Here is a 25,408-nt window from a genome sequence, read left to right as displayed (position 1 = left end):
CTGAAACTATTATACTTTCTCATGTTTCTCTATCAACTCATTTTTACACCATTTTTTCTCTCCAATACAGATGCTACTTGGGAAGTAGGTAGCAGTTTGGAATATGAGTTTCAGTTTAGGAAAATGTAAGTAGCACACTCACAAGTTTAAGTTAATTTGATATGAATATATTAACTCTGAAAAAAGCTATCAGAAAGGATCCTAAAGCACTGTACTTACTCTGAACAGTATTTAACACACTGAGAGATTTAGTAAATGCCTTTGAGAGGCTGACCTTAAAAAAAAAATTGTTGTAACTCAAAAAGTCTTTTTATATTAAATTTTTTTCCTAAATTGCTTGGCAGAAGACAGCTAAAATCACAACCTATAATTTATCATTCTCCTGCCAATAACTAAAAGTTCTAAATAAAGCAGCACTGTAGCATGGAATAGCACTTTTCGGATTATCTACTTGCAACATTCCGAATTCAAAATTCTTTTTTTCCTCTGTAGTAACTATGGCACAACGAATCTTGACAGCATTACAAAAAGCAAAGGCTTGTTCTTTTTAAACAGCCTTAGGCTCCTGCCATTTTGTGAGGCTTACAGAATTCTGAACTCAGGAAAGACTTACTTGATTACCTAAGAGCCCTGGGGCATGCTTATAAATTAAGTTTTATAAATTTTTAAATTATAAATAGCAGCAGCAACAACAGTAGTTTAACTACAAGGGAAAATCAATTCCCCAAACTGAAGACTCTCTCAGACCCTGGGGGTTGCCACGCTTTGTAAATTAGCTTTTGGACAGGCAAGGGGTCTTCCAGGAAAATGGTCTACCCTTGGATCAATGACATTTGCTATTTGGAATATTGGCTAAAGCAATTCAAAAAATCTACACTGACACAGGGGAAGACAAGCTCTCTAATTTAACCAACACCTGAATCAGACAGGATTTATCTTGGAGAAGCAAAAATGTGAGCAATTAACTGTCATTATCTACTGCCCCCTCAGAAATTCTAAACTGGGAAAAAAAGTATGGCCAACCGAAATGGCCTCTCCTATAGTTAGGCCTCAGGATGGCTAACGAATAACTGAATAATCCCCATTATATTAAGGTTTGAAACATGAAAGAAGTTTGAATGAAGGTCTGACATATATCTATGTGTGTATGCCTAGTATTTTGAAAACTGGACCAACGTGCTTATTAAAAGAAAACAGAATTGTTAAAAGATATACAGTTGACTCCTAAAATTACAATAGCAAAAATAAATTCACAAAAGTCAGCCTAATCAAAGAATTCCAAAGCAGAAAAAGAAATTCCTTAACCAAAACAGAAAATCACTTGAGTATTATTATTGTTATTTATTCTAGAAGATTATAACCAGAAAAATCATGAGAAAACTTTCATTAAATCATGCAACAAATATTTATTTATTGACTTCCTCCAATGTGTCACAAAGCTTACGTTAACCATCAGCCAACTGATCTCTCAGCTCTCTCTCCATTTATCTGGGTCTTCTTGACAACTGTTTGCTCAAAGTGATGTTATTAATCACTGTCAAAGCTCAAATTCAAAATTCCTAACTTCTTGAAAGAGCAGAGCTTTGTTTACATAATGCCTTAAAGCAAAAAGCAACAGTGATACCAACAATTTGCTTGACTCCCGAAAACACTGTGAGACTCACAGCAATTTAATTTAGATGTCAGAGTTACACTGCTTTCCCTGTCTACTTTGTCTACACTGCCTACCACTTTAGGTATTCCCAAAAGGATGTGGCTATATTTACAGGTTTTATCTATTTTAAATATCAAGATAATGAAGCCAGGCTACTAGTTCAATCTTCACAAGGGACTTGCTATTTGTCATTGTGTATACTTAAAGCAAACAAATGATCAGCACAAATCTGTCTTCACTAAAGAATTTCACAATGCACAAACACAAAAACGGTTTAAGTCAGGGATATTATCTTCACAACTGACAAAAGGACATCAAGTATTCACCTCCACCTGACCTGGAGACTTATCATAAGAGTCCCACAACCAAGTTGGGAAACTTCCCAATGAACTGAAAGGTTGAACTCTGATCTAGGTCCTCCTCTTAATTATTTGAAGTTTCAGGCTATCAAAACTCAAAAAAGGTACAGTATATACACAAATTTTTCATTCCCAGGCTCGCTCACCCACAAATGCTAATTCCCCACATTGACAACCTACTGGACTTTGTTTCCACTTTCAGCAAAGAGGGTATGACTCAAACTACTGGTCTCTCCCAGTGGGATAAATCCAATGGGAATCTTACTGAAGGTAGCCTACGGGGAAAAAAGAAGAAGAAAGTTTTATTGTTATGATCAGAAAATCAGGCTTAGTGGAGAAGCACAGGTGTGTCCACTATGACAAATAACTGACCCTGTATCTGCCTCCCCATCTCCTTTCCCACATCCCTAGACCAGTAATCAAATAAAGCTAGGTGGGTAATTTCTAAAACAAGGCAGTCAATGACAACAAAATGACTCAGAATTTGGAAGAAATATTTCAGTACTCATTAATGACAACTGTTTGAAAGAAATTTGGTTAAGATAATGAGGGTTTTGAAGATATTAGATCAATGCACTAGTGCAACAGAGACTGTATTACATTGTCACATTATTTGATAAAGTTGCAGATAATATTCAACTAAAAATGTCTACCATTTATACAGTGACCAATGATAGGTGAAGGTGCTTTATAAACTATCTTAAGTACAAATAAGGCAAAGAGAATAAACAAGTTCAAGTAATAGATGGTACTGGCATAGTAGTTAACTTAATTAAATGCCACACATAAAATAGATACTAAGGTTCAAAACAATTCTGAGCACAATGTATTATTACCAAAGGGACTGAGAAGGATCTTCTAGCTATTGTAGAAAAGTGCATAAAATAATGTTACAAAAACATCCATGTGCCCACAACCTAGATTTAACAAATGTCAACATTTACCTTTTTGCTTCATATGTTTTAAGAAATGAAACGATAGAAAAATGAAAGTCCCTTCTAAACCTATTCTCCTCTCTCCCCTCCCAGAGGAGACCATTATCCTGCATTTGGTGTGATTCCTTTCCATCCACATTATTATTCTTTTGCTACATATCTAGGCATCCATTAACAATACATAGTATTGTTTTCTGAATCTTAAAACATTGTGGAAATGCATAACATACCTGGGCAACCTGCTGTTTTTGAATTCAATACTTTTGAGATTTAGCCATGTAGATATTTATACATTTAGTTCATTCATTTTAACTGTTAGATGATTCCCACTATGCCACAATTTCTTTACAAAAAAGTTCTTTGAAAAAAATATTCCATAACAAAATTTTAAATAACCATTGTCAAAGTTATTGGATACCATCAATTACCAAACCAGAAAAGTCCCCATGTGTTAATATATGTGTTCTATGACATGGGTAGCAGCATTTTCTTTTCTAAAATTCAAGAAAGCACAATGTATACCCATTTTAAAATATAAAATGGAAAAAAAAGTAAAAGACAGAAGAGCAATAAAGAACAGAAAAATAAAAGTTAAAATGCAATTACTTTCTTAAATGCTCACCTCATCTGTTCGTCGAAGAACTCCAGTAACAACCTACAAATGCAATAATAAAACATTATTATAAACAATATGTATTTCCTGTATAATAAAGAATTGGATTCAATTTTCATAGACCATAAACTTATTCCTGTTTTCTTCTTAGAAGCTCTGTTAAAAGATGCATTGGATCTTAAAACATACAGTATTCTCCAATACAATTAGCGCTAAATTAGATTTTATTTTTGACCTAGGATCTACAATACAATAAAGGCTAAGATAAAATGATTATAAAAACTCCAAGTCGTATTGGTAAAAACATATTTTAAGTTCTATAAAATGGGTATAAATATGATGTATACATCAATTATACACAAAACCCTAGTTTACTACTACAAAGTACATTTACAGGAAAAAAGCACTTTGCTACACTCGGAGAGTGTGCACTTAACAAATCGTTCTTATTGACAAATATGAAGGACAATATTCTGTAAAACTGTGAAAAATACCTAAATAAAAAAATTTCTCATAATTCCACCATCCCAGATAACCAATTATTATTATTATTATATTATTCTTTTGCAACAGAGTCTCACTCTGTCACCCAGGCTGGAGTGCTGGATCTAGGCTCACTGCAATCTCCACTTCCCAGGTTCAAGTGATTCTCCTGCCTCAGCCTCCCCAGTAGTTGGAATTATAGGCGCCCACCACCATGCCCAGCTAATTTTTTTTTTTTTTTTGAGACGGAGTCTTGGAGTCTTGCTCTGTCGCCCAGGCTGGAGTGCAGTGGCGCCATCTCGGCTCATGGCAAGCTCCGCCTCCTGGGTTCAGGCCATTCTCCTGCCTCAGCCTCCTGAGTAGCTGGGACTACAGGCGCCCGCTACCAGGCTCGGCTAATTATTTTTTGTATTTTTAGTAGGGACGGGGTTTCATTGTGTTAGCCAGGATGGTCTCGATTTCCTGACCTCGTGATCTGCCTGCCTCGGCCTCCCGAAGTGCTGGGATTACAGGCGTGAGCTACGGCGCCCGGCGAAACCCTGTCTCTACTAAAAATACAAAAAATTAGGTCAAGAGATCGAGACCATCCTGTCTAACACAATGAAACCCCATCTCCCAGCACTTTGGGAGGCCAAGGTGGGCGGATCACCTGAGGTCCAGAGGTTTTTTTAGTAGAGACGGAGTTTCGCCATGTTGGTCAAACTCTGGACCTCAGGTGATCCGCCCACCTTGGCCTCCCAAAGTTCTGAGATTACAGGCGTGAGCCATCCTACCGGGCCCCAGATAACCAATTATTAATCACTTGTTTATATTTGATATACTTCCCTCCAATCCTTTTTCTAATCAGTACATATTTTTATATGACTGTAATTATACCAAATACACAATTTCTTTAAAAACATTTTGTAGAGTAAAACCTGACCCAGGTCTCCTCCCTTCATCTTCTCCTGCCTCACTGAATTTCAGGAATAAACGGGGCTGTTGAGAGGTCTACTTCCTTCTTCGTAAGCATGCTATCAATATTCTTCACACTTCATTAAAAAGCCATAAAAACAATTACAACATCATTACACAGCCTTTTTAAAAGAAGCTTACTAAATTAAGTCAAACCTAGGACAGTACTCTGCTGTTAGCTTCTGATCCCTGAACACTGGTAAAACCAACAAATGGGGACACCAGGCAATCAGAAATGAGGTATGAAAATTATAGTATACAGGATTGAATTAAGCAGTGAGTGGGATCACCTGCATTGGGCTCCTCAGGGGTTTCCAGAATATAATGAATATACTACTCTGCTGCTAGAAAAGAAGAGTACTTGCAGGGTAACATACTTATTGTCCTTAATGGACCAAAGTAAGCATTAAGGATATCTTTATTAATAAATTTTATGTTTTAAAAGTAGTTTTAGGTTCACAGTGAAATTGACAGAAATACAGAGATTTCCCATGTCCCCCTGGCCTCTTATACGTGAACCTTCCGCCCATTATCAACATCCTTCACCAGAGTGGCACGTTCGTTACAATTGATGGATCTACATTGACACATTATTATCATCACCCAAAGTCCATAGCTTACATTAGGGTTCACTCTTGGTGTTGTACATCTACAGGCTTCCACAAATGTATAACACTTATACATTTGTGTATAACAAATACACAAAATTTGTGTTAAACAAATTTGTATATAACACAAATGTATTCACCCTTACGGTATCATAATGAATCGTTTCACTGCCCTACCAATCCTCTATGCTCTGCCTATTCATCCCTCTCTTCAACGTCTGGTAACCTCTGACGTTTTCACTGCCTCCATAGTTTTGCCTTCTCCAGATATCAAATTGTTGGAATCACATGGTATATAGTCTTTTCAGACTATCCTCTTTCACTTAGTAACATACATTTAGGTTTCCTCCATGTCTTTTCATGGCTTGATAGCTCACTTCCTTTTAGTGCTGAATAATACCTATTGTCGGAATATACCTCACTTTACTTATTCATTCACCTACTAAAGGACATCTTGGTTGCTTCCAAGATTTGGCAATTAAGAATAATGCTAATACATGTGCAATTGTGTGGACACAGGATTTCAACTCCTTTGGTAAACACCAAGGAGCATGATTGCTGGACTGCATGTTAACAGTGTGTTCAGTTTTGTAAGAAAACACCCAACTGTTCCAAAGTGGCTGTACCATTTTGCATTCCTACCAATAGTAAGAGTTCCTGTTGCTCCACATCCTTGCCAGCATTTGATATCGTCCATGTTCTGAAATTTTGGCCATTCTAATAGGTGCATAGTGGTATCTCATTGAGAATATGCAATATTAAAACAAAAGCAGATGCATACATCTTAACATGTATACCTCTTCCTATTAATGTGGTATAATATTATATGTAATGGAAATGACATGAGAGTAGATAGGTGAATCTCTATTTGTTTATTGTATAAGAAACATACCTGATGATGGAAACTAATGATTCCATTACAAACAGGGCTATTTCATAAGAGTCTTCAAAATATAACAAGATTATCCCATCCACCACCATTTTTTCTTCTATTATATTAATATTATCAAACTTAAATATGATAATACGAAAATCCTTCTATGTGCTGGGTAGAGGGTTTACAAAAAGCAATGAAATGGAAGTGCATGAGAAAAATTTAAAGCCATCCTAGCTTTAGAGGGCAACAATCCGAAAGTAATGAATTAAATAATTTCTTTAAATTACAACATACCATTGCTTTAAGATTTAATTTCCATTTTTCTCACCTTCAAAATAGCTTCAAAGAGAAAAACAGTCCTACCTCCTGCAGTGTCCCATCTCCTCCTGCAACAATGATCACATCTGTGTTTTCCATCAGTTCCAGGAGTTTCTTGGCTTGTCCCTCATAATCTGTCTGAAATACCAATGAAGTTTTTGATAAGTTTATCAACCTAGAGCCACAACGTTAAAGGTTTAAAAATGTGGGACATCTTCTTTAAAGTTTTACATTGACTGTCTTCATAAATTTTACATAATTGATAGACATGAAAAAAATAGCTATCAAAGCAATTATGTATAGTTGTTACAGTTTTACACTTTTAGAGCCAGAGGGACCTCAGAAACCATCTAGTCAGCTCCTTACTTTGAAAATAAAATTCAAACCCAATAATTTGTCTGTTACACAGCTAGCTAGTCAAAGGCATCATTTCCAGTTCAGTGCAGATTCTATTACATCCTTTATAGGAAGTCAATTGTACATACAAATAGGGATAAGCAGATGTAATGACAAGAGCACAGATGTCACAGCCCAAGAGACCTAGATTAAATCTCAACCCTTCTACTTTTTACTGAGTGACCTTAAATTCTATGGATCTTAATTTCCTCATCACTGAAATTATGTATGTTGAGGGAGGGAATAATGATAGCTTCTCTGTAAAACAGTTGTAAAGCAGTCTGTAAAGCAACTGGTAAGGTAAGTGTTCATAACTGGTATTGCACTAAATAAAAGGAGGTTATTATTGTTATGACCATATATAAAGAAATACAGGTATGATTCAAAGTAGTCACAAAACAATGCCTAAGACTTACCATTTTTATTGACACCATTTGATCTCAGACACATACACAGACTTAAATGAACCATTTAATCCACCAATAATATGTATACCTCTAAAACTAAACACTAAATTTCAATAGACATAATGCAACTAATATTAAAATAGGAAACACTCCCTCCAATTAGTATCACACTATACATACTAATAGATAAAAACTAAATGCCTGGATTTCAGATGGGCTCAAGCACTTGTGGCATTTTATATATACATATATATATTATATATATATATATATATATAATATATATATTTATATATCTGGGCCAGGGGTGGCGGCTCACGCCTGTAATCCCAGCACTTTGGGAGGCCAAGGCAGGCGGATCACAAGGTCAGGAGTTTGAGACTAGCCTGGCCAACATGGCGAAACCCCGTCTCTACTAAAAATACAAAAATTAGCCAGGCGTGGTGATGCACACCTGTAATCCAAGCTACTCAGGAGGCTGAGGCCCGAGAATTGCTTCAACCTGGGAGGTGGAGGTTGCAGTGAACTCAGATCGCACCACTGCACTCCAGGCGGGGCGACAGAACAAGACTCTGTCTCAGGAGGAAAAAAAAATATCTATATATATATATATATCTATATATATATCTATCTCTGGTCTCTGTCCTTGGTTCCTGGCACAAAGCTCCTAAAACCCCTGGAATTTCCTGAGTGATAAAAATGTCTTTTGTTATTCATGGCAAGCCCCTCTCAATCTTGACAGTTTGTGCTAATGAGGTGATTGGTGGGCCCCTGAATAGCTTCAAGATGGGAAGTGATCACCAGAAGGACAAGCAGGGAATTTATTTTGTTAAGACTATATCCCCAAAACCTAGAACAAGGCTTAGCTCATAGTGGGCACTAAATAAATATTTGTAAAAAGAAATTAATACATGTGAAAAGGTATATGAATAAAAGAATAAAAATTTTAAAATATCTTGACAGATTTGACAGACCATAGTTTCGAAGACAATAAAGATAATATTAATATATTTGAGGCTCTGATCTTAGAAAAAAAATCCCAAATGCACTAAAAGAGGAAGGATTTAAAAAGTGGCCTAACAGTTGTCCCCTCCCAGAAAAAGAATCTAGACACTGACCTTACACTTTTCAAAAAACTAACTCAAAATGAATCACAGGCCTAAAGGTAAAATAACATAGGAGATAATTTAAGTGATCTTGGGCTTGGTGATGAGGTTTTAGATACATCACCAAAAGCAAGATCCATGAAAGAAAAAACAAATTGATAAATTAAAATTCAGTAAAATTTAAAACTTCTGCTCTATGAAAAACATGATTATAAGGATAAAAAGACAAGCCACAGCCTGAGAGAGAATATATGCAAAATGCATAGCAAACAACTTGCATCTAAAACATACAAATAACTCTTAAAACTCAACAAAAAAAAGCCAGCCCAATTAAAAGGACAGAGATCTGAATAGACACCTCACTAAAGATCTACAGATGGATAATAAGCATATGGAAATACACTCAACATTATATGTCATTAGGGAATTGCAAATTAAAACAATGAGATTTCGTTATACATTTGTTTCAGTGGCTAAAATCCAAAACACTAACAATAGCAAAGACTGACGAGGATATGGAACAACAGGAACTCTAGTTCACGGGTGGTAATAATACAAAATGGTACAGCCACTTTGAATGGCAGTTTCCAATAAAACCAAACATAGTCTTACCATATTATCCAGCAAAAGCACTCCTAGACATTTACCCAAATGTGTGGAAAACTTATTTATTTCCACCCAAGAACCTGCACGTTAGTGTTTATAGCAATTTTATTCATAGTTGCTAAAATGGAAGTGACCAAGACATACTTCAGTAGGTGAATGGATAAACTGTAGCACATTCAGACAACAGACTATTGCTTAGCAAAGAAATGAGCTAATGAGCCATGAAAACACAATGGAGAAACCTAAAACGCATATTGTTCAGTGAAAGAAGCCAATCTGAAAAAGACTACATACTGTATGATTCCAACTATATGACATTTTAAAAATAGCAAAAGTATGGTGACAGTAAAAACATCAGCTGTGTAGGGAAGGATGAATAGGTAGAGCAGAAGAACACAGAGGATTTTTAGGGCAGTGAAATTAATCTGTCTGATAATATAATGGTGAACACAATGCATTATGCATTTGTCAAAACCCATAGAACTGTGCAACACAAAGAGCAAATGCAAATGAAAACTATGGACTTGAGTTAATGATAATGCATCAGTAATGGCTCATCGATTGTAGGAAATGTATAACACTAATGCAAGATGTTAATAATACAGGAAATTGTGGGCGGGGGAGAGAAGGAATACAGGTATTCTGTGATTTCTCTTGAATTCTTCCTTAAACCTAAAACTGCTCTAAAAAAGTCTACTTTTTTATAAAGCGGCCTGATGGTACATAGCAAACAAGATAATGAGTCCAGTATGACTCAAAAGTATGATATATCGACAACAACAAAAGAGTCTGAGCTTGAGCTGTTTGAAAGAATAGTATATGGAACAGGAGACTTGATGGTCTTGCTTTACTCTTCCTCAGATAGCCCATACCTCATTTCTGGGCACTACTGGAGAATATCTAAGAGAACAATCAGGAATGTGACAGATTTGAAACCATCACCCCTGTGAAGAAACTGGAAATGTTTAAACCACAGAAGGCTCAAGGGAGCATTAGGATAACATTCTTTATTATTCCAAAGACTATTTTGCAGAAGAAAGATTAGGCTTGTTCCACATGAACCCATGGGATAGAACCAAGTCTGAAGTCAATGATTCTCAATCCAACTACACATTATAATCACCTGGGAATGAATAAACAAATGAACAAGTGAATGAATGAATGAAATTATTTTGTAAATACAGACAGATTCCACTCCACATTAGTTATATCTAGGGAGTGTGACCGGGGTATAAATTATATTTTTAAACATTTCCAGGTAATTTGATATTCAGCCAGAGATGAAAACCACTGACCTATGTGTAAAAACTTTTGGGAAACAGATATCTTCTCAGAATTAGGAAGAATATTCTAATAGTGCTATCCTAAGATGAAAAAGGTTGTCTTGGAGGTTTCATGTCAAATGGGAGACAAAGCCTACCGTAGAAAGCACATGCCTTAGAGTCGACAGACCTGTGTTTAAATGAGCTCTGTCACTACTAATTGTATAACTGAGCAGGTTTCTAGATGTTTGTATCTTCGATTTCCTCATTCACAAAATAAAGATAACACTCAACTTCACTGAGCTTTATGTCATTTAAATAAAACCAGTTATGCGAAGTGCTGCAATTCCATTTCTAAAAGAATGGTAGGCTAGGTACCCTGCCATTGAAAATTAAAGCTACTGAGTAAAATAATGAAAACATCTTTGATGCATCAATAAATGAGAATAAAGTAAGGAACACTAAATATAAAACTAGCACCTACACAGTAAATGTTTTGAGGGCATCTAGTAAACCAGGTAGATCTGAATGTTGGTTTTCAAAGTTTCACCAGGTTCTAGGAAAAGCAAACAAAAATCCCAGGACCTGCTCAAGATTAGTGAATCTAGTACAGAACCACACCCCACTATAAACCAGGACCCAAAAGACGGCATGTGCAGTTTACAGAGAATAAAAACAAGGTTGACTCACTCATACTCCTAGCCGATTCCCAGGGCGCTGCAAAGAAACCTTCGTGTTCTGAACTTTGGTGCTAAATGAAGGGATAAACATCTTCCCTGAGAATCCACAACTTTAGGCCAGTCCTTATATAAGTAACCCAAATGCATGCTACCTGGATAATCTGAAAAATCTCAAGCTAAAAATTTAAAGAGTTCACAGGACTTTCTTACATGTATTATGCATTGAGGAAGACACAACATTCTGTGGTACTTCCGCTAAACTACATAATCTGAATCTAATTATAACAAAACAGTAGATAAACCCAAACTGAAGGACGTTCTTAAAAAAAAATTGAGGAATTTTTTAAAGTTGCCTAAACAAATATCACAACTAAATTCAACATGTGACCCCAGATTGGATGCAGAACAAGAAAAAGTGTTTTCTCTTCTGTCATAAATGACATTCATGGAACAACTGGAGGTCAAGGCAGGCAGATCACAAGGTCAAGAGATCAAGATGATCCTGGCCAACATGGTGAAACACAGTCTCTATTAAAAATACAAAAATTAGCTGTGTGTGGTGGCACACACCTGTAATCCCAGCTACTCAGGAGGCTGAAGTAGGAGAATCGCTTGAACCTAGGAGGCAGAGGGTGCAGTGAGCTGAGATTGTGCCACTGCACTGCAGCCTGGTGACAGAGTGAGACTCTGTCTCAAAAAAAAAAAAAATTCTACAAGATAATAGTACATCAATGCTAATTTCTTGATTTTGATAACTGTTCTTGCAGTTATGTAACAGAGTGCCCTTGTTTTTAGGATATAGATATTTAGAGATAAAGGAACATTATTTCTGCAACTTACTCTCAAACAAGCCAGAAAATAATATGTGTGTATATACATATGTATATATACACACACACATTAATATGTGTATATATATTTATATATGTATATATACACACACATTCATACATACACACATACATGTAAAGACAGAGCATGTGTACACATGGTAAAATGTTAATACAGTATTTAAGGAGTTTGGGTGAAGTGATACGGAAATTTGTATTATTTCTGTGCTTTTATAAGTTTGAGATTATTTCAAAATAAAAGCTAAATCAAAAGAAAGAAAACAAACCCTGTAAAGAGCAGTAGTTTCTACTGAGGCATAAAAAGTAAACATTAGTATTTCTATTTATTTTTTAATCTCATCCTTTTAAATGTCTATTTTCTATATATGTAATGTACATATTAGTACTTGCATACGATTGATAAGTATCTTAAACTGGAAAAAATTACAAATATATGAGTCACAGGACATTTGATAGTATAAGATGGGATTAGATATTGTAAGATGATAAAAGAGAATCATTACTTTTGCTAAGTATGAAAATGGCACTGTAGATAAATATAAAAGTATTCTTATTTGTTTAAAAATACATATAAAAGTACTAAGGGATAAAATTAGAGGATATCTGTAACTGACTTCAGGCACCGAGCTACCATGTGAAGATACCTAGTGGAGACTACATGAGCCAGAGGACAGCCAGCATCAACTTGGAGACATGTGAGTAAAGTCATCGAAGACCACCCTTTCTCAGCCATGCCACTAGAAGCCCAGGCGAGACTGCTGACCAATGGAATCATAAGCAGAAAAACAGCGAGGCCATTTGTTCTGTAGCAATAGATAACTGGTATAGAATGTTGGAATGAATTAAACAGTCGAGTCAAAAGATGAGAAAATGGCCTTTACAATATCCTGCTTTCATGCTTTTATCAACAATACATCTAAAATCTCAGGAGAGAAAAAAGATGAAAATAAAGGGATATAAAAATTATACCAGGCAAAAACTAAAAATAAGCAAATATAAATTGCCAGTAATACTAGATAAGATAGACTATCATAAAAGGCAGTATTTGTGCTAAAAATAGTCATTCTATGACTGGGTCAAAATGTAAGAAAAATGAAATAATCTGAAACTTTAGTGCATCTAATAACATAGTCTCAAAATACAAAATGCAAAAATGGACAAATCTATGTAGTGAAATAGACAAACCAACAATTATAGTGGGAGATTTCTAACACCCCCTCTTGATAATTTATATAGTTAAAACAGAAGAAAAAAATCAGTAAGGACATAGAAGATTTGAACCTACCCAGTTAACAGACTTGACTTAATGAACATATAAAGAACATAGTGCCCAATAACTGATATATACAATTTTTAGACATAGATACAACGTTTATGAAAACAGAGCACATGTTGGACCATAAAACAAATCTCAACAAACTTTAAAATACTAGAATTTTATAGACTTCATTTTTTTGGCCAAAATACAATTAAGTCTGAAATCACTAACAAAGACAATTAGAAAAACTTTAGATTTGGAAATTCAAAATCACATAGATCAAGAAAAGTCACAAGGAAAATTCAAAAATATTTAAAAATAAATAATAAAAATATTATGCACCAAAAAGTATAGGATGCAGCTGAAGCAGTAGAGTGGCTCTGTAGCTTAAATACATACACTAAGAAAGAAAGGTAAAAATGAAATAAGCCACGAAGTTAAAACGTCAGAAAAAGCACAGCAGAAAAATTTTTTTTAAAGTAGAATGAAGGAAACAATTAAAAAAGATCAGAAATGAATGAAACATATAAATAAGAGGATCAATAAGCCAAAAAACAGTTCATGGCAAGGGCTAATTGACAAACCTCTCACAAGATTACTGAGGGGAAAAAGAGAGGGTACAAATAAACAATATTGAGAATGAAAATGAGACATTACACATGCTATAGAAATTTAAGTTAAATAGAAGACATTATGAACAAGCTGATGTCAATTAATTTGAAAATTTAGATGAAACAAATTCCTTGAAGAATTTACCTTACAAAAATTAAGAATAAAATCTGAGTGCTTCTAGAACTGTTAAAGAAATTTAATGTACAAAGAAAATTCAAAAAAGATAAAAAAAGGCTGGGCATGGTAGCTTACACCTATAATCCCAATACTTTGGGAGGCCAAGGTGGGGGGATCGCTTGAGTCCAGGAGTTCGAGACCAGCCTTGGCAACAAAGTGAGATCCTGTCTCTACATACATACACACACATACATGAGAAAATCTCCCCTCAAGGAAAGCTCCAGATCCAGATGGTTTTACCAGTGAGTTTCACCAATCATTGAAGAAACAAACATCAGTCTCACATAACCATACTAAGGTTTCTCCTACCTGCCACATTACAGGTATTCAAATATATGTTAGTTTTCTTCCCCTTTCTCCTATCCCCAGAGACAAACAACTGGAAAATCATGCCAGAAAAGTTGGAAAACAGGGTTCAACATTGCATGGTAAACGAGACTAAATGATCCTTTTTAACTTCTATGATTTCCTGGAAGTGTACAATATTAGAAATTAGTCGACCACCAACTTATAACCACAGTAAGAGAGGTTTTCACTATATACACATGTGTATACTTACCCACATATATCTCATTTAAAATTCAACAAGTAGAGTCCTGCATCTTCAAAACAGTACAATTGCCTGTAATTTATGCTTGCCTCCTTTTCTTAACGAAATCTCACAAATTCTAAAGCTTTACCATTTAAAATTCTTCACCAGAGATAATTCCTTATCAGAGAGAAAATGGTTTACCTGTTTGTGGAACTACTAAGAAATTAATTACTCAAACTTGAAGGTTGTGTATTTTCAGGAAAAGAATTCTTACAGCTATAACAACTTTCATCTTCCAAGAGATGTAATTCCACATCCTATCTCTTAGATGAAAGGTATCAAGTTCTCCAAGCCTCCATCCAATCCTATTGTGAAAATGAAAAGCTGATACTATTTGGAAAAAAACAAAACTACGTTTATTAATTGTCAGAACAGGATACAACATTAATTTCTTAGATCTTGTGACAAGCAATTTTTGCTAAGAAGCCAAGAGAAGAGGTTGTTATAAGACGCAGTTGTTTGGGTGAAATAAATATTCAGGAGCCATTCTTACCTTAACAATAGTCACATCCATGCCGGATAAATGTAAAATCGGGGCAGCATTTTTTTCAAATAGAGTCCTGGCTTTTCTGTAAACAAAGGAAAAAATACAAACATTTTAACACAGGTTATCAAGAGAAGAACAAAAAGCCTTACAATCTTCTTCAGGGCAGAATAAGAAAGACTATGAAATATGGGTTTCCTCTATTTGTTCAAGTACAGAAAGTTTAACAACAAGTAATGAGTTAATATGCATGGAAAAATAAAACCTTTCACCTGGGGCCTCTGAGAATTTGCCGTTTATCTAATGCAATAAGCTCTTATCCATTTGGGAGGCCTATGGTTCACACAGTAGTTCCTCTAGGGGAAGAACGAACACTAGATATGGTTCCATTCAGGCAACAATGCTTGATTCACTCAAGTATTCATTGAGTACCTACTGTGATAGACACAGGTGGAGGAGCTAGGAACACAACATGACAAAGCAGACAAAACTACTAATTCACCAGAAGCTTGTCTGAAACTCCCAGGCACAGTCATGCCCTCTCTGTGCTCCCCGAGTACCTTATACACATCTCTATTAGTGACCTTCACACTGTATGGTGATTACAGACTTCCAAGACTGTTGTCAGGACTAGACTGGAAGCTTTCCAAAAATAAATACCAAATCTTATTAATCCTTGAATCCCCTGACCTCTAGGATTATGTATGGCACACTTAGAAAGTACTTACTAAGTATCTGATGAATTAATGCACAAATGAATGAATAAACCTGCCCCAAACGTAGAGATGTAAATTCTAAGGAAAAGGAAACAACATGGATGTCTTATAATAAGAGAAAAAACAGCCTCCAAAGAGTTTGCATATTTCAAAAGTATTATGCATATCATTCTGACAGTGAACTCTTGTCCAATTCAGGTCAGAATTCAAAAACACAGTCTGTAGGGATCTTTTGCAACTTCTGCAAAACAATCTCTCCCACCAATGGCATAGTCTCAAAGTCAAACTAAAGTTAAAACATACCAATTAGTTGACCTGTCTTTTACTCAAATATTTCAACTATTACATAAGGGAAAAAAAATCCAGTACTTTCAGTCAATGTCAAACACCTAAGTTTTATATCCACATTTACTTAGATGTCTTTCTAAAAAAGATATTATTTTTAAACTAAGGATGTATCCTTTGACCTTAAGGATACTTTATACAAGAAGTTAAGGATATTTTAGAGAAGAGACATTTTATATTTAGCTACAAAGGCAGCTAATGAGGGACATGTATAGTTATGCACAAGCCAAACTCAATATTCTTTAAACTAAAAAGAACCACCAAATGGCATATAGAACACAAAGCACTTCTTATTATGAATTAAAATAGAAATTGAGAGGCTTGCACAAATTTTCACAAGAACCATCCAAAAGAATATCTCAAACCAAAGGCCTGAGTTTATAATAAGCAAATTAAATATATTCTACCTTTCCACTGTTCTGAATGATTATTCGAATGAACATAAAAGGGTAAATAATTTCTCCTTTCCAGCTCACCATTTCTGGGGGCTTAACCCAACATTAAAGCACTGAGCTAGTGATACTACAAATGATTTTCCTTCCAGGGTTGCTTTCATTACTAGATTGATAGGAAAGGATCAGTTGGAAGTGGATCAGATCTACTTCCTAAAAGCAAAATTCTGAAGAAGTCTCAATCTGCCATATCAATCACAACAAATCTGTAACCTCCTCTTGAGTTAGTTTAAGAAATCAGGTTAGAACATTTGGGTCTTTATTCACATCTTTATATGATGTTATACGTTCAGAAAACCTCTAAAATGAAGGTGAAGACTTTTTTCCTTCTAATGTTCTAATATAAAAGATTGAAAAACAAGTGTTACTAGTAAGAAATATATTATTTATCACATAATTAAGGGCGAGATAGCACCGAGGCTAAATAAAAACCTTAGGTACTTATAGCAATTTCCAGACTCAGGCACACACAAAATAATTACTCTTTTATGTATTATTTATTAATGCTAAATACACAGTTATCTTATTCTTAAAGCTCTTATGTAGTTTTAAACCAGTACTACATAATGAAACAGCTACATGATAAATTATAAATAACGTGTCAGGACAGAGCCATGATGACAAAAATAGTGCAATTTAATAGTGAAAGCTTTAAAAAAAAAAAAAAAAGGATGCTGGAGAGTTTCAGACTTTCCTAGAAGCACACAGGGATTCACCTTGTTAAAGGAGACAACGCCTTTAGAAAACTTTCCTTCAGTGGCAGTATTTTAGCTTACCTTTAGATAAAGATGTTATAGTTTTAAACATGAATCTATCTTTAAAAATGCAAATACATTTACATGTAAAAGAACCTAAAATTGCTCTGCAAAATTTGCTTATTAATTTTAAAAATATGGATACTTCTTAGAAGCAGGAACTCAAAATAACTGGTTATTGCTTAAACAAATTGCCATAAGTTTCATCAGAAATTAGCAAGTTGTTAATTTATTAGCTCTCTAAAGGAATAGAACTGAAGTAGGCCGAAGGAGAGGTATAAGAGCTTCTGGGAAGGATGGGAGAGCGAAGCGAAGGCTGTTCTGAACCAAACCCATGGTCGAGAGTAACAATTTCAGCAGTTTATATTTCTTACATTGTGTGCTTATTATGAAATGGAAATAGTGCCTAATAAGCATCATCTCATTTAATACCAAAGGTCCCTATTCCACATAATAATTTTTAAAGTATGTACTATTGCCTTTCTGGTTTTACAGATGAGTAAGCTGGGGATTTAAGAAGTGAATTAACTCCCACAGTATCACAGAGCTAGTAAGCAGCAAAACAGTCAACAGACCAGGTTCCTCAAACTCCCAGACCCAGGCTGAGTTCTCCGTTATCTTCAGCCACGGACCACCACTGACAATCTACTTATCCTGGATATTTTGACTGTGTTATATTAGCACTTGCTCATTTGTTGGGATGATTTAGTATTGATATTAAAAATGATTAATAGGCAGTATGACTGGTGTGTTTATTGGGGAGGGAAGCGGCTCTAACAAAGCCCAGCAGATATGATTCAGTTAGGCAGAATAATTAGTCTGTTTAGACAATCTGAATTAAACAGCTGAATTACAAAGAAATAAAGCAGGATGTGTCCTCCTGTCTGTGAAGTCACACTCACTGCCTCTCAAGAAATGACTAGAAAAACTGACTTCAGAGACCCAGTGTTTTACTCCAGACAACATTATGCCTACCACTTACAATTCAGCCCAAACTATCTTTCTTATTGTTGTTCTTATTACCTTAACGTCATTTGACTTAGATCTTATAGAATCCAATTTAATACATATTTACTAATTTTTTCTCTCTTTTTTTTTTTTTTTTTTTGAGACAGGGTCTCACTCTATCACCCAGGCTGGACTGCAGTTGCACGATCATGGTTCACTGCAGCCTTGACCTCCCGGGCTTAGGTGATCCTCCCACCTCAGCCTCCCAAGTAGCTGCAACTACAGGTAAATGCTGCCACTTGTCTAATTTTTGTATATTTTCCAGCTAAGTTTTGTATTTTTGTAGAGACAGAGTTTCACCATGTTACCCAGGCTGGTCTCAAACTCCTGGGCTCAAGTGATCTGCCCACCTCAGGCTCTCAAAGTGCTGCGATTACAGGCGTAAACCACTGCACCGAGCCTACTGATTTTGATTCCCAAAAAGCCAAAAAGAACTATCTTGGACATTAGGGACATAAGAGATATCACGTTTTAACACTCAACCCTTTAATTCTGACTATTTTTTTTTCAAAAAAAAAGTTAATTATTTATTCTAAAGCCATTTAGGTCTTTGTATTCACCTTTCCAATTGAATAAGAGTTGCATCTAATATTGTTTAAAAAAAAGTTTTGCCCATTTATTTTTCCTTAACAGACTTTGAATCTCCACACACCCACTCCCCACCCCCACATACAGCCTCCCCACCTTTTTGTGTGGTTCATTTGTATAATCAATGAACTGCCATGATCAAATCATTACATACCCAAGTCTCAATTATTCTTCACACCTTAATTCCCACAATTCCCACATGACCTTTCCAGGCCAGCCAGACCAGTTACAGGCTGTCCTGTGTCATAGCAAAGCCATAACTAGGTCACCCCTGTCTCCGGGCCCCTGCCCTATAAGCCATTTCCTCAGCTGAGAAGAGTGAGTAGTCTTCTCCTGCCTGCTTCCTCTCAGACCTAGCTCAAGGATCATCCCTTTTGGAAAGAACATTGCTGATCTCCGAAGCTCACAGTATTCTTGGCCATCTCTGAACATCCTGTGGACAGAGATGGCCTAAGGATTTACGCCCTAGCAGTACAGCAGTTGCTCCCGAGGGGACTATTTCCAAGCAAACAAGACATCTTTGTAGGTGTTAATCCTGGAATGATTATTAAACTTCAATTAGACAAGTTTGCTAAGCATCCATTAGTTTTATAGTTATTTCTCATTTAACTGTTATTTCTACATTACAAATGAATCTTATTGCTAGAAGAGTATTAAACCTAGTTCTTCCAATTTCACAGAATCTCACTAGCTGCCTGACAGTCTGTGATTTCTTTCCCCCTTAAAAAACCAAGTATATAACAAGTCACAAACGGCACTACCCTTTGCAAGCTGCCGGATTGAGAAAAACAGTGGCCTTCTTCACTTGTGCATTGGGAGGAATGAGTTGATTGCCAAACTCCTAAAAAAGAAAAGAGCAAAGTTTTCAGTAAAAGTCTATTTATTTGGTAAATGTCACATGCATTCTTCCATTCCAAAAAAAAATTTACTTGCAGCACATATGGTATCTAACCTTGGGGGAAAATGTTCTTTCATGATCTCATATTAATGAAAATGCCATTAACAACAACAAAAAGTAACATTATTTAATGACAATAAGCTCTATTTTGTATTGGAATAAAAATTCCTGCTTTATTTACTAGAGGCAAATAACATTTATTTTCTCTATAAGACATGGCTAGGTTTATTATAAACATATAATTAGTAAGGCCATAGTCCGTCAGGAGAGAAGTTTAATCTATGTCTTTAGTTTGCAGAGTACAATATTCTCTCCAGCTCATCACTAAAACTTGTTCATGAAGAATCTTTGTGTTACCAGTTAATCTTCATATCTTTATACACATACAAAATAAACCTAATAGTCTATTTGCCTTCTCTTCTTTGCAACCCTGTATGATAACTAAATAGCAGCAGCTGGCAGGAGAAAAGAAACGTAACTAATATATACTAAGCACCTTCTATTTGGCATTTTTACATACATTATTCTTAGTTCTCAGAAACCAAGGAGGTATAAAATAATCTCAGTTTTCCAGATTAGAAAGTCCAGAATCAGGAAGACTAAGTTCCTGAAAGTTACAGAGTTGATAAATTACAAGCCTGGAATATACATCTTCTAATTCCAAAGCCTTTCTAAGCTCTAAAGAGAGGATCAAGGATGAGGTAGAATTAAAAGGCAGAGGACTAGATGTGAGGAGTCCAAATGAGAAATGAATGGGAACTCTTGTTATTATGTCTGACTTGGAAATGATGGTCAACAAAAAGAATAAGAATAGGAAAGTAACAAAATGAGCAAAAATTGGGGTCTTGAATGGTGGGAGTAGGCCTGAACCAAGAAAGCAGAATTCTAGTATGGAAGTACAAAGTAAACATGGGAGGAGGAAAAAAAGTTATGCAAATATTTTTTATTGAATAACTTACTCTAAATCTGCCATCTCCCTGACAGTTCATTTTGGAGCCTTTCTTATTGTTGTCTATTTCTTGCTTTCAAAACAAAACAAAAACAAAAATACTTTTTTTCTGAAGTAGAGAAAAAGACTATTTCTTTGTAAGAAGTTTCTGGAACATTATAATTTCTATTCTGTTTTCATTCTTATTTAGACATTCACAGTGAGCTAAGGAGTTTATGTGAGACTACTTTAAGTTTATGTGAAATTTGTTTTTAAATATCATATTTTCAAGAATTTAGACTGTAAAAGGAAGTACACAGATAGGAAAATCGGCCAGCAGAGGCTATAAGGACAAATCCACTTCCATTTGTGAGATGGAAGGAACTAAACATGCAGGGCAAGTGGAGAATTAGAATAGTAGAAAGAAATAAGGCCAGCGTGGTGGCTCACACCTGTAACTGTAGCACTTTGGGAGGCCAAGGCAGATGGATCCCAAGGTCAGGAGTTCAAGACCAGCCTGACCAACATGGTGAAACCCCATCTCTACTAAAAATACAAAAATTCGCCAGACATGGTGGGATGTGCCTGTAATCCCAGCTACTTAGGAGGCTGAGGTAGGAGAATTGCTTGAACCCGGGAGGCGGAGGTTGCAGTGAGCTGAGATTGTGCCATTGCACTCCAGCCTGGGCAAAAGAATGAGACTCCAAGGAAAGGAAAGGAAAAAGGAAAGGAAAGGAAAGGGAAAGGGAAAGGGAAAGGGAAAGGGAAAGGAAAGGGAAAGGGAAGGGAAAGGGAAGGGAAAGGAAAGGGAAAGGAAAGGAAAGGGAAAGGAAAGAGAAAGGAAAGAAAAGAAAAGAGAAGGACACGAGAAAGAGAAAATAACTAAAGGAACATCATCCCTGAAAACGTATGAGGAGAGAGGATTTAGAACAGAGGTGGAGGCATTTACCTTCAACAAGAAAGGGAGGGTCCTACAGTCACACAGGTCTACTCTTCCTTAAAGAGTGAAAGAAAGGGGTCAGGCACAGTGGCTCACGCCTGTAATCCCAGCACTTTGGGAGACCAAGGCAGGTGGATCACGAGGTTGAGATCGAGACCATCCTGGCCAACACGGTGAAACCCCATCTCTAGTAAAAATACAAAAATTAGCTGGGCGTGGTGGTGTGCACCTGTAGTCCCAGCTACTTGAGAGGCTGAGGCAGGAGAATCGCTTGAACCCAGGAGGCAGAGGCTACAGTGAGCCAACATCACACCACTGTACTCCAGGAGGATTTTCCAGTTGCTAATGATTGGCTTGGGACGGGGATCACCTTTAATTTAATATTAAAGTTTATTTGAATTGATTTCTAAAACAACTTACAGCCATATGAAAGATAATAAATTTAAACAAAGAAGTAATCAAATTCTTAAAACACAGATTTAGAACAGCCAGATAACAATCGCTAAAAAGGGGAATTATAGTATCTACTGTAACAACTGCTAAGGAGAGGAATTAATTTATAATATCTATTGTAACAATCAAAGAGAGGAATTAATTTATAGTATCTATTGTCACTGTCATCCATTAAAACATTTCAGAAACACACATGAGGTCTGCCACCTACTTCTATTACTAAATGCTTCATACACTTGCCACTTTTGATTTTCATGTTTCTATTTTGGTATTTCTGACATCATAAGCTCAAATGATACAAAACAAAAAGGCAACTCAGTCACAGAATTTCATCTGCAAAGTATAATGTACATTTTTGCAGTGGGGAGCAAAAAAGTGGCCTTAAATTTCAAAGGATTTATAATCCAGCTATAATTAATTAGCCATATAAATGAATATTTAAGTAAAATCTCATGGAACGTCAGAGTGTACATGATATGGACCAGTTGAGCTTGAAGATGGACTTTAAAAATATGAATCAACAATTTTAAGAAGATTTGACTTTTAGAGGTAACACTTGTTCTGAACTGATATTCTTGGAGGTTATTCGGATCAGGGATGATTCAGGGGTTAGCCAGATCTACAAAGACAACTGCAGACACAAACAAATTCCCAGAGCTTCTACCAGTCCAGCTTTGTGTTCCCAGGACCAATCCAGAAACAAACAGTCTACAGGGGTGGGCGTCAGAACTGCTCTTCACCAGATGGTTAACTTCCTGGAGTTCTACTCAGAGTTGGCTCCCAGCGTGATTCATCCTGATAGTGCTAAAAAATAGCCAAACTGCACAGATGCAAGACACTGTGCAAGTCCCCTGAAAGAGCTTCAGTTTTCTGCACAATGAAGATAAGGAGGGGTTTAATTTTATCACATTAAATAGTATTACCTGAGCTTCTTGACAGGCTGCTCTCCTTAGTAGGTTATCACTATCAAAGTAAGCAAAAGAGAATAATCATTAGCTTTAACAATAGATTATGATCCAAACAAAATTTGTGAGCTTTTTTATTTTTTAATATATGCACCTCTTCTCTAAAAACACCCTAGTGAAAGTGGGTGGGCAGTTCACCTGAGGTCAAGAGTTCAAGACCAGCCCTGGCCAACATGGTGAAACCTCCTCTCTACTAAAACTACAAAAATTAGCCAGGCATGGTGGTGGGCACCTATAATCCCAGCTACTTGGGAGGCTGAGGCAGGAGAATCGCTTGAACCTGGGAGGCGGAGGTTGCAGTGAGCTGAGATCATGCCATTGCACTCCAGCCTGGGCGACAGAGTGAGACTCTGTCTGAAAAAACAAACGAAATAACCTGATAACAAGTTATCAGCACATTTGAAAAATACATCCTCTGAGTAAAAGTTTGTGTTAAATATTTCCATATTATGGTAACCAGAATCATGCCGCACCCCCCCAAAATTTCCACATCCGAATCCTCACAACTTGAGGGTATGTTACTTTACATGGCAAGAGGGATTTTACAGACCTGATTAAACTTAGGACCCTGACATGGGAGATTGTCCTAGATCATCCAGATGGGCCCAATCTAACCACAAAGGTCTCAAACCAGAAAGTTTCCCGGTTCTGATCAGAGGCAGATGCGATCATGGAAGAATGGTCAGAAAAATGCAACCTTGCCAGCTGTGATGCAAGAAGGCTGTGAAGACAGTCAAGGAATGTGGTGGCCTCTAGAAGCTGGAAAAGCAAAAGGATTCTCCCCTAGGGCCTCCACAAGGAACACAGACCTTGCCACACTTTGTCTTAGCCCAGTGAGAGCTGCTTTGGGCTTCTAATTCACAGAATGCAAGACAAGAAATTTGTGGTGTGTTGAACCACTAAGTTTGTGGCAATTTGTTAAGGTAACAATAGAAAACTAATATACATATCCTCCATTTTTCGTACCCAGTGGAAATTAGGTCATTTGCACAAGTAAATTTGATGTTTACTTTCTTCTGCTACTGTTTTATCTAAATCACTTATTTTTTATGTCACCATCAGACACTAAAAGAGATCATAAATGGAGAATTTTGTCATGAGGCAAAATTTTGGCTTCCAAAAATGAAAGCATTCTGTCAGAATATGATCACCTATTTAACATTAAGGTCTCTAAAATATGTTTCTACCATAAAAGCATTTTAAATGGCTCCAGTCACCTATGGGTGGTGGCTCCAGAATCTTCATCTAAGAGCTTGTGCTAATGCTAATGCACATTGCTGGCACTGCTAAGATAGTAACTTCAAACTGGTTAACAACAGTTAAGAAATCAAATACCCAGAGAAGATGAACAATAACCAATTTATAGAAAAACTTGAAAAAAAAATTATTTTGCTTATATCCTCTTTCTAGACTTTTTAAAATAACATTGAAAACTTTAAATTTTGCATTTTTACAGTAATTCAAATGGGATTTTGACATTTACAGTGAATGAAAAGGAATAAGCAAGCTTTACTTTTTGCCATAGTTGCTGTCAAAGGCTTCTGCTCCGTGATTCCATAACCAGGCTGCAGAACCACCCCTGAACTTCATAAAGCAGGCGGCTTCACTAAGGGAACACCATCCACAAGGAAGTATGGATGCTGTGAATCTGAAATCTCAAACCTAAGAACCAACAGGGCGCAGTGGCTCAGGCCTGTAATCTTGGCACTTTGGGAGGCCAAGGTGGGCGCATCACTTGAGGTCAGGAGTTCGTGACCAGCCTGGCCAACATGGTGAGATCCCATCTCTACTAAAAATACAAAAATTAGACAGGCGTGCTGGTGCAGGCCTGTAATCCCAGCTACTCGGGAAGCTGAGGCAGGAGAATCGCTTGAACCTGGGAGGCTGAGGCTGCAGTGAGTGGAGATCGCACCATGGCACTCCAGCCTGGGCTATAGAGAGAGATTCTGTCTCAAAAAACAAACAAACAAAAACCTAAGAACCATGTTTTACTGAAATGATAAATGACATCAGTACCCCAAAAGCTGATGTTGTTCAATAACAAAGATTTTGAGGAACCTCACCCCTTGTGAAATCCAGCACAAGTCAGCCCAGTCCCCATTGGCTTAAGTGACTCTGCTCCCCTAAG

General features: G+C 36.4%; 1 protein-coding gene across 20 annotated transcripts in view; it reads right to left on the bottom strand.

The window, feature by feature from the left end:
• Positions 1-25,408, bottom strand: part of AGK (acylglycerol kinase) — a 140,770-nt gene that overhangs the window by 41,372 nt on the left and 73,990 nt on the right. For 12 of the 20 annotated variants that reach the window (XR_012432938.1, XR_012432939.1, XR_012432940.1 and 9 more), the window contains 6 exons: positions 23,239-23,278; positions 19,858-19,937; positions 15,242-15,317; positions 6,847-6,939; positions 3,571-3,603; positions 2,194-2,288 (listed from right to left, as the gene is read on the bottom strand). Coding sequence is in view for 13 of the 20 variants with exons in the window: in XM_045388232.3 (XP_045244167.2) it covers positions 2,194-2,288; positions 3,571-3,603; positions 6,847-6,939; positions 15,242-15,317; positions 19,858-19,937; positions 23,239-23,278 (417 nt within the window). In the remaining 7 variants the exon portion in view is untranslated. Of the gene's footprint in view, positions 1-2,193; positions 2,289-3,570; positions 3,604-6,846; positions 6,940-15,241; positions 15,318-19,857; positions 19,938-23,238; positions 23,279-25,408 lie in introns of those variants that run through there. The other 8 variants (XM_074036161.1, XM_074036156.1, XM_074036163.1 and 5 more) reach the window with 2 other exon arrangements.

This window comes from Macaca fascicularis, chromosome 3 (genome assembly GCF_037993035.2).
Source record: "Macaca fascicularis isolate 582-1 chromosome 3, T2T-MFA8v1.1".
Taxonomy (NCBI): Eukaryota; Metazoa; Chordata; class Mammalia; order Primates; family Cercopithecidae; genus Macaca; species Macaca fascicularis.
The sequence above is the reverse complement of the archived record's forward strand: the minus strand, read 5'-3'. Positions and strand labels throughout refer to the sequence as shown.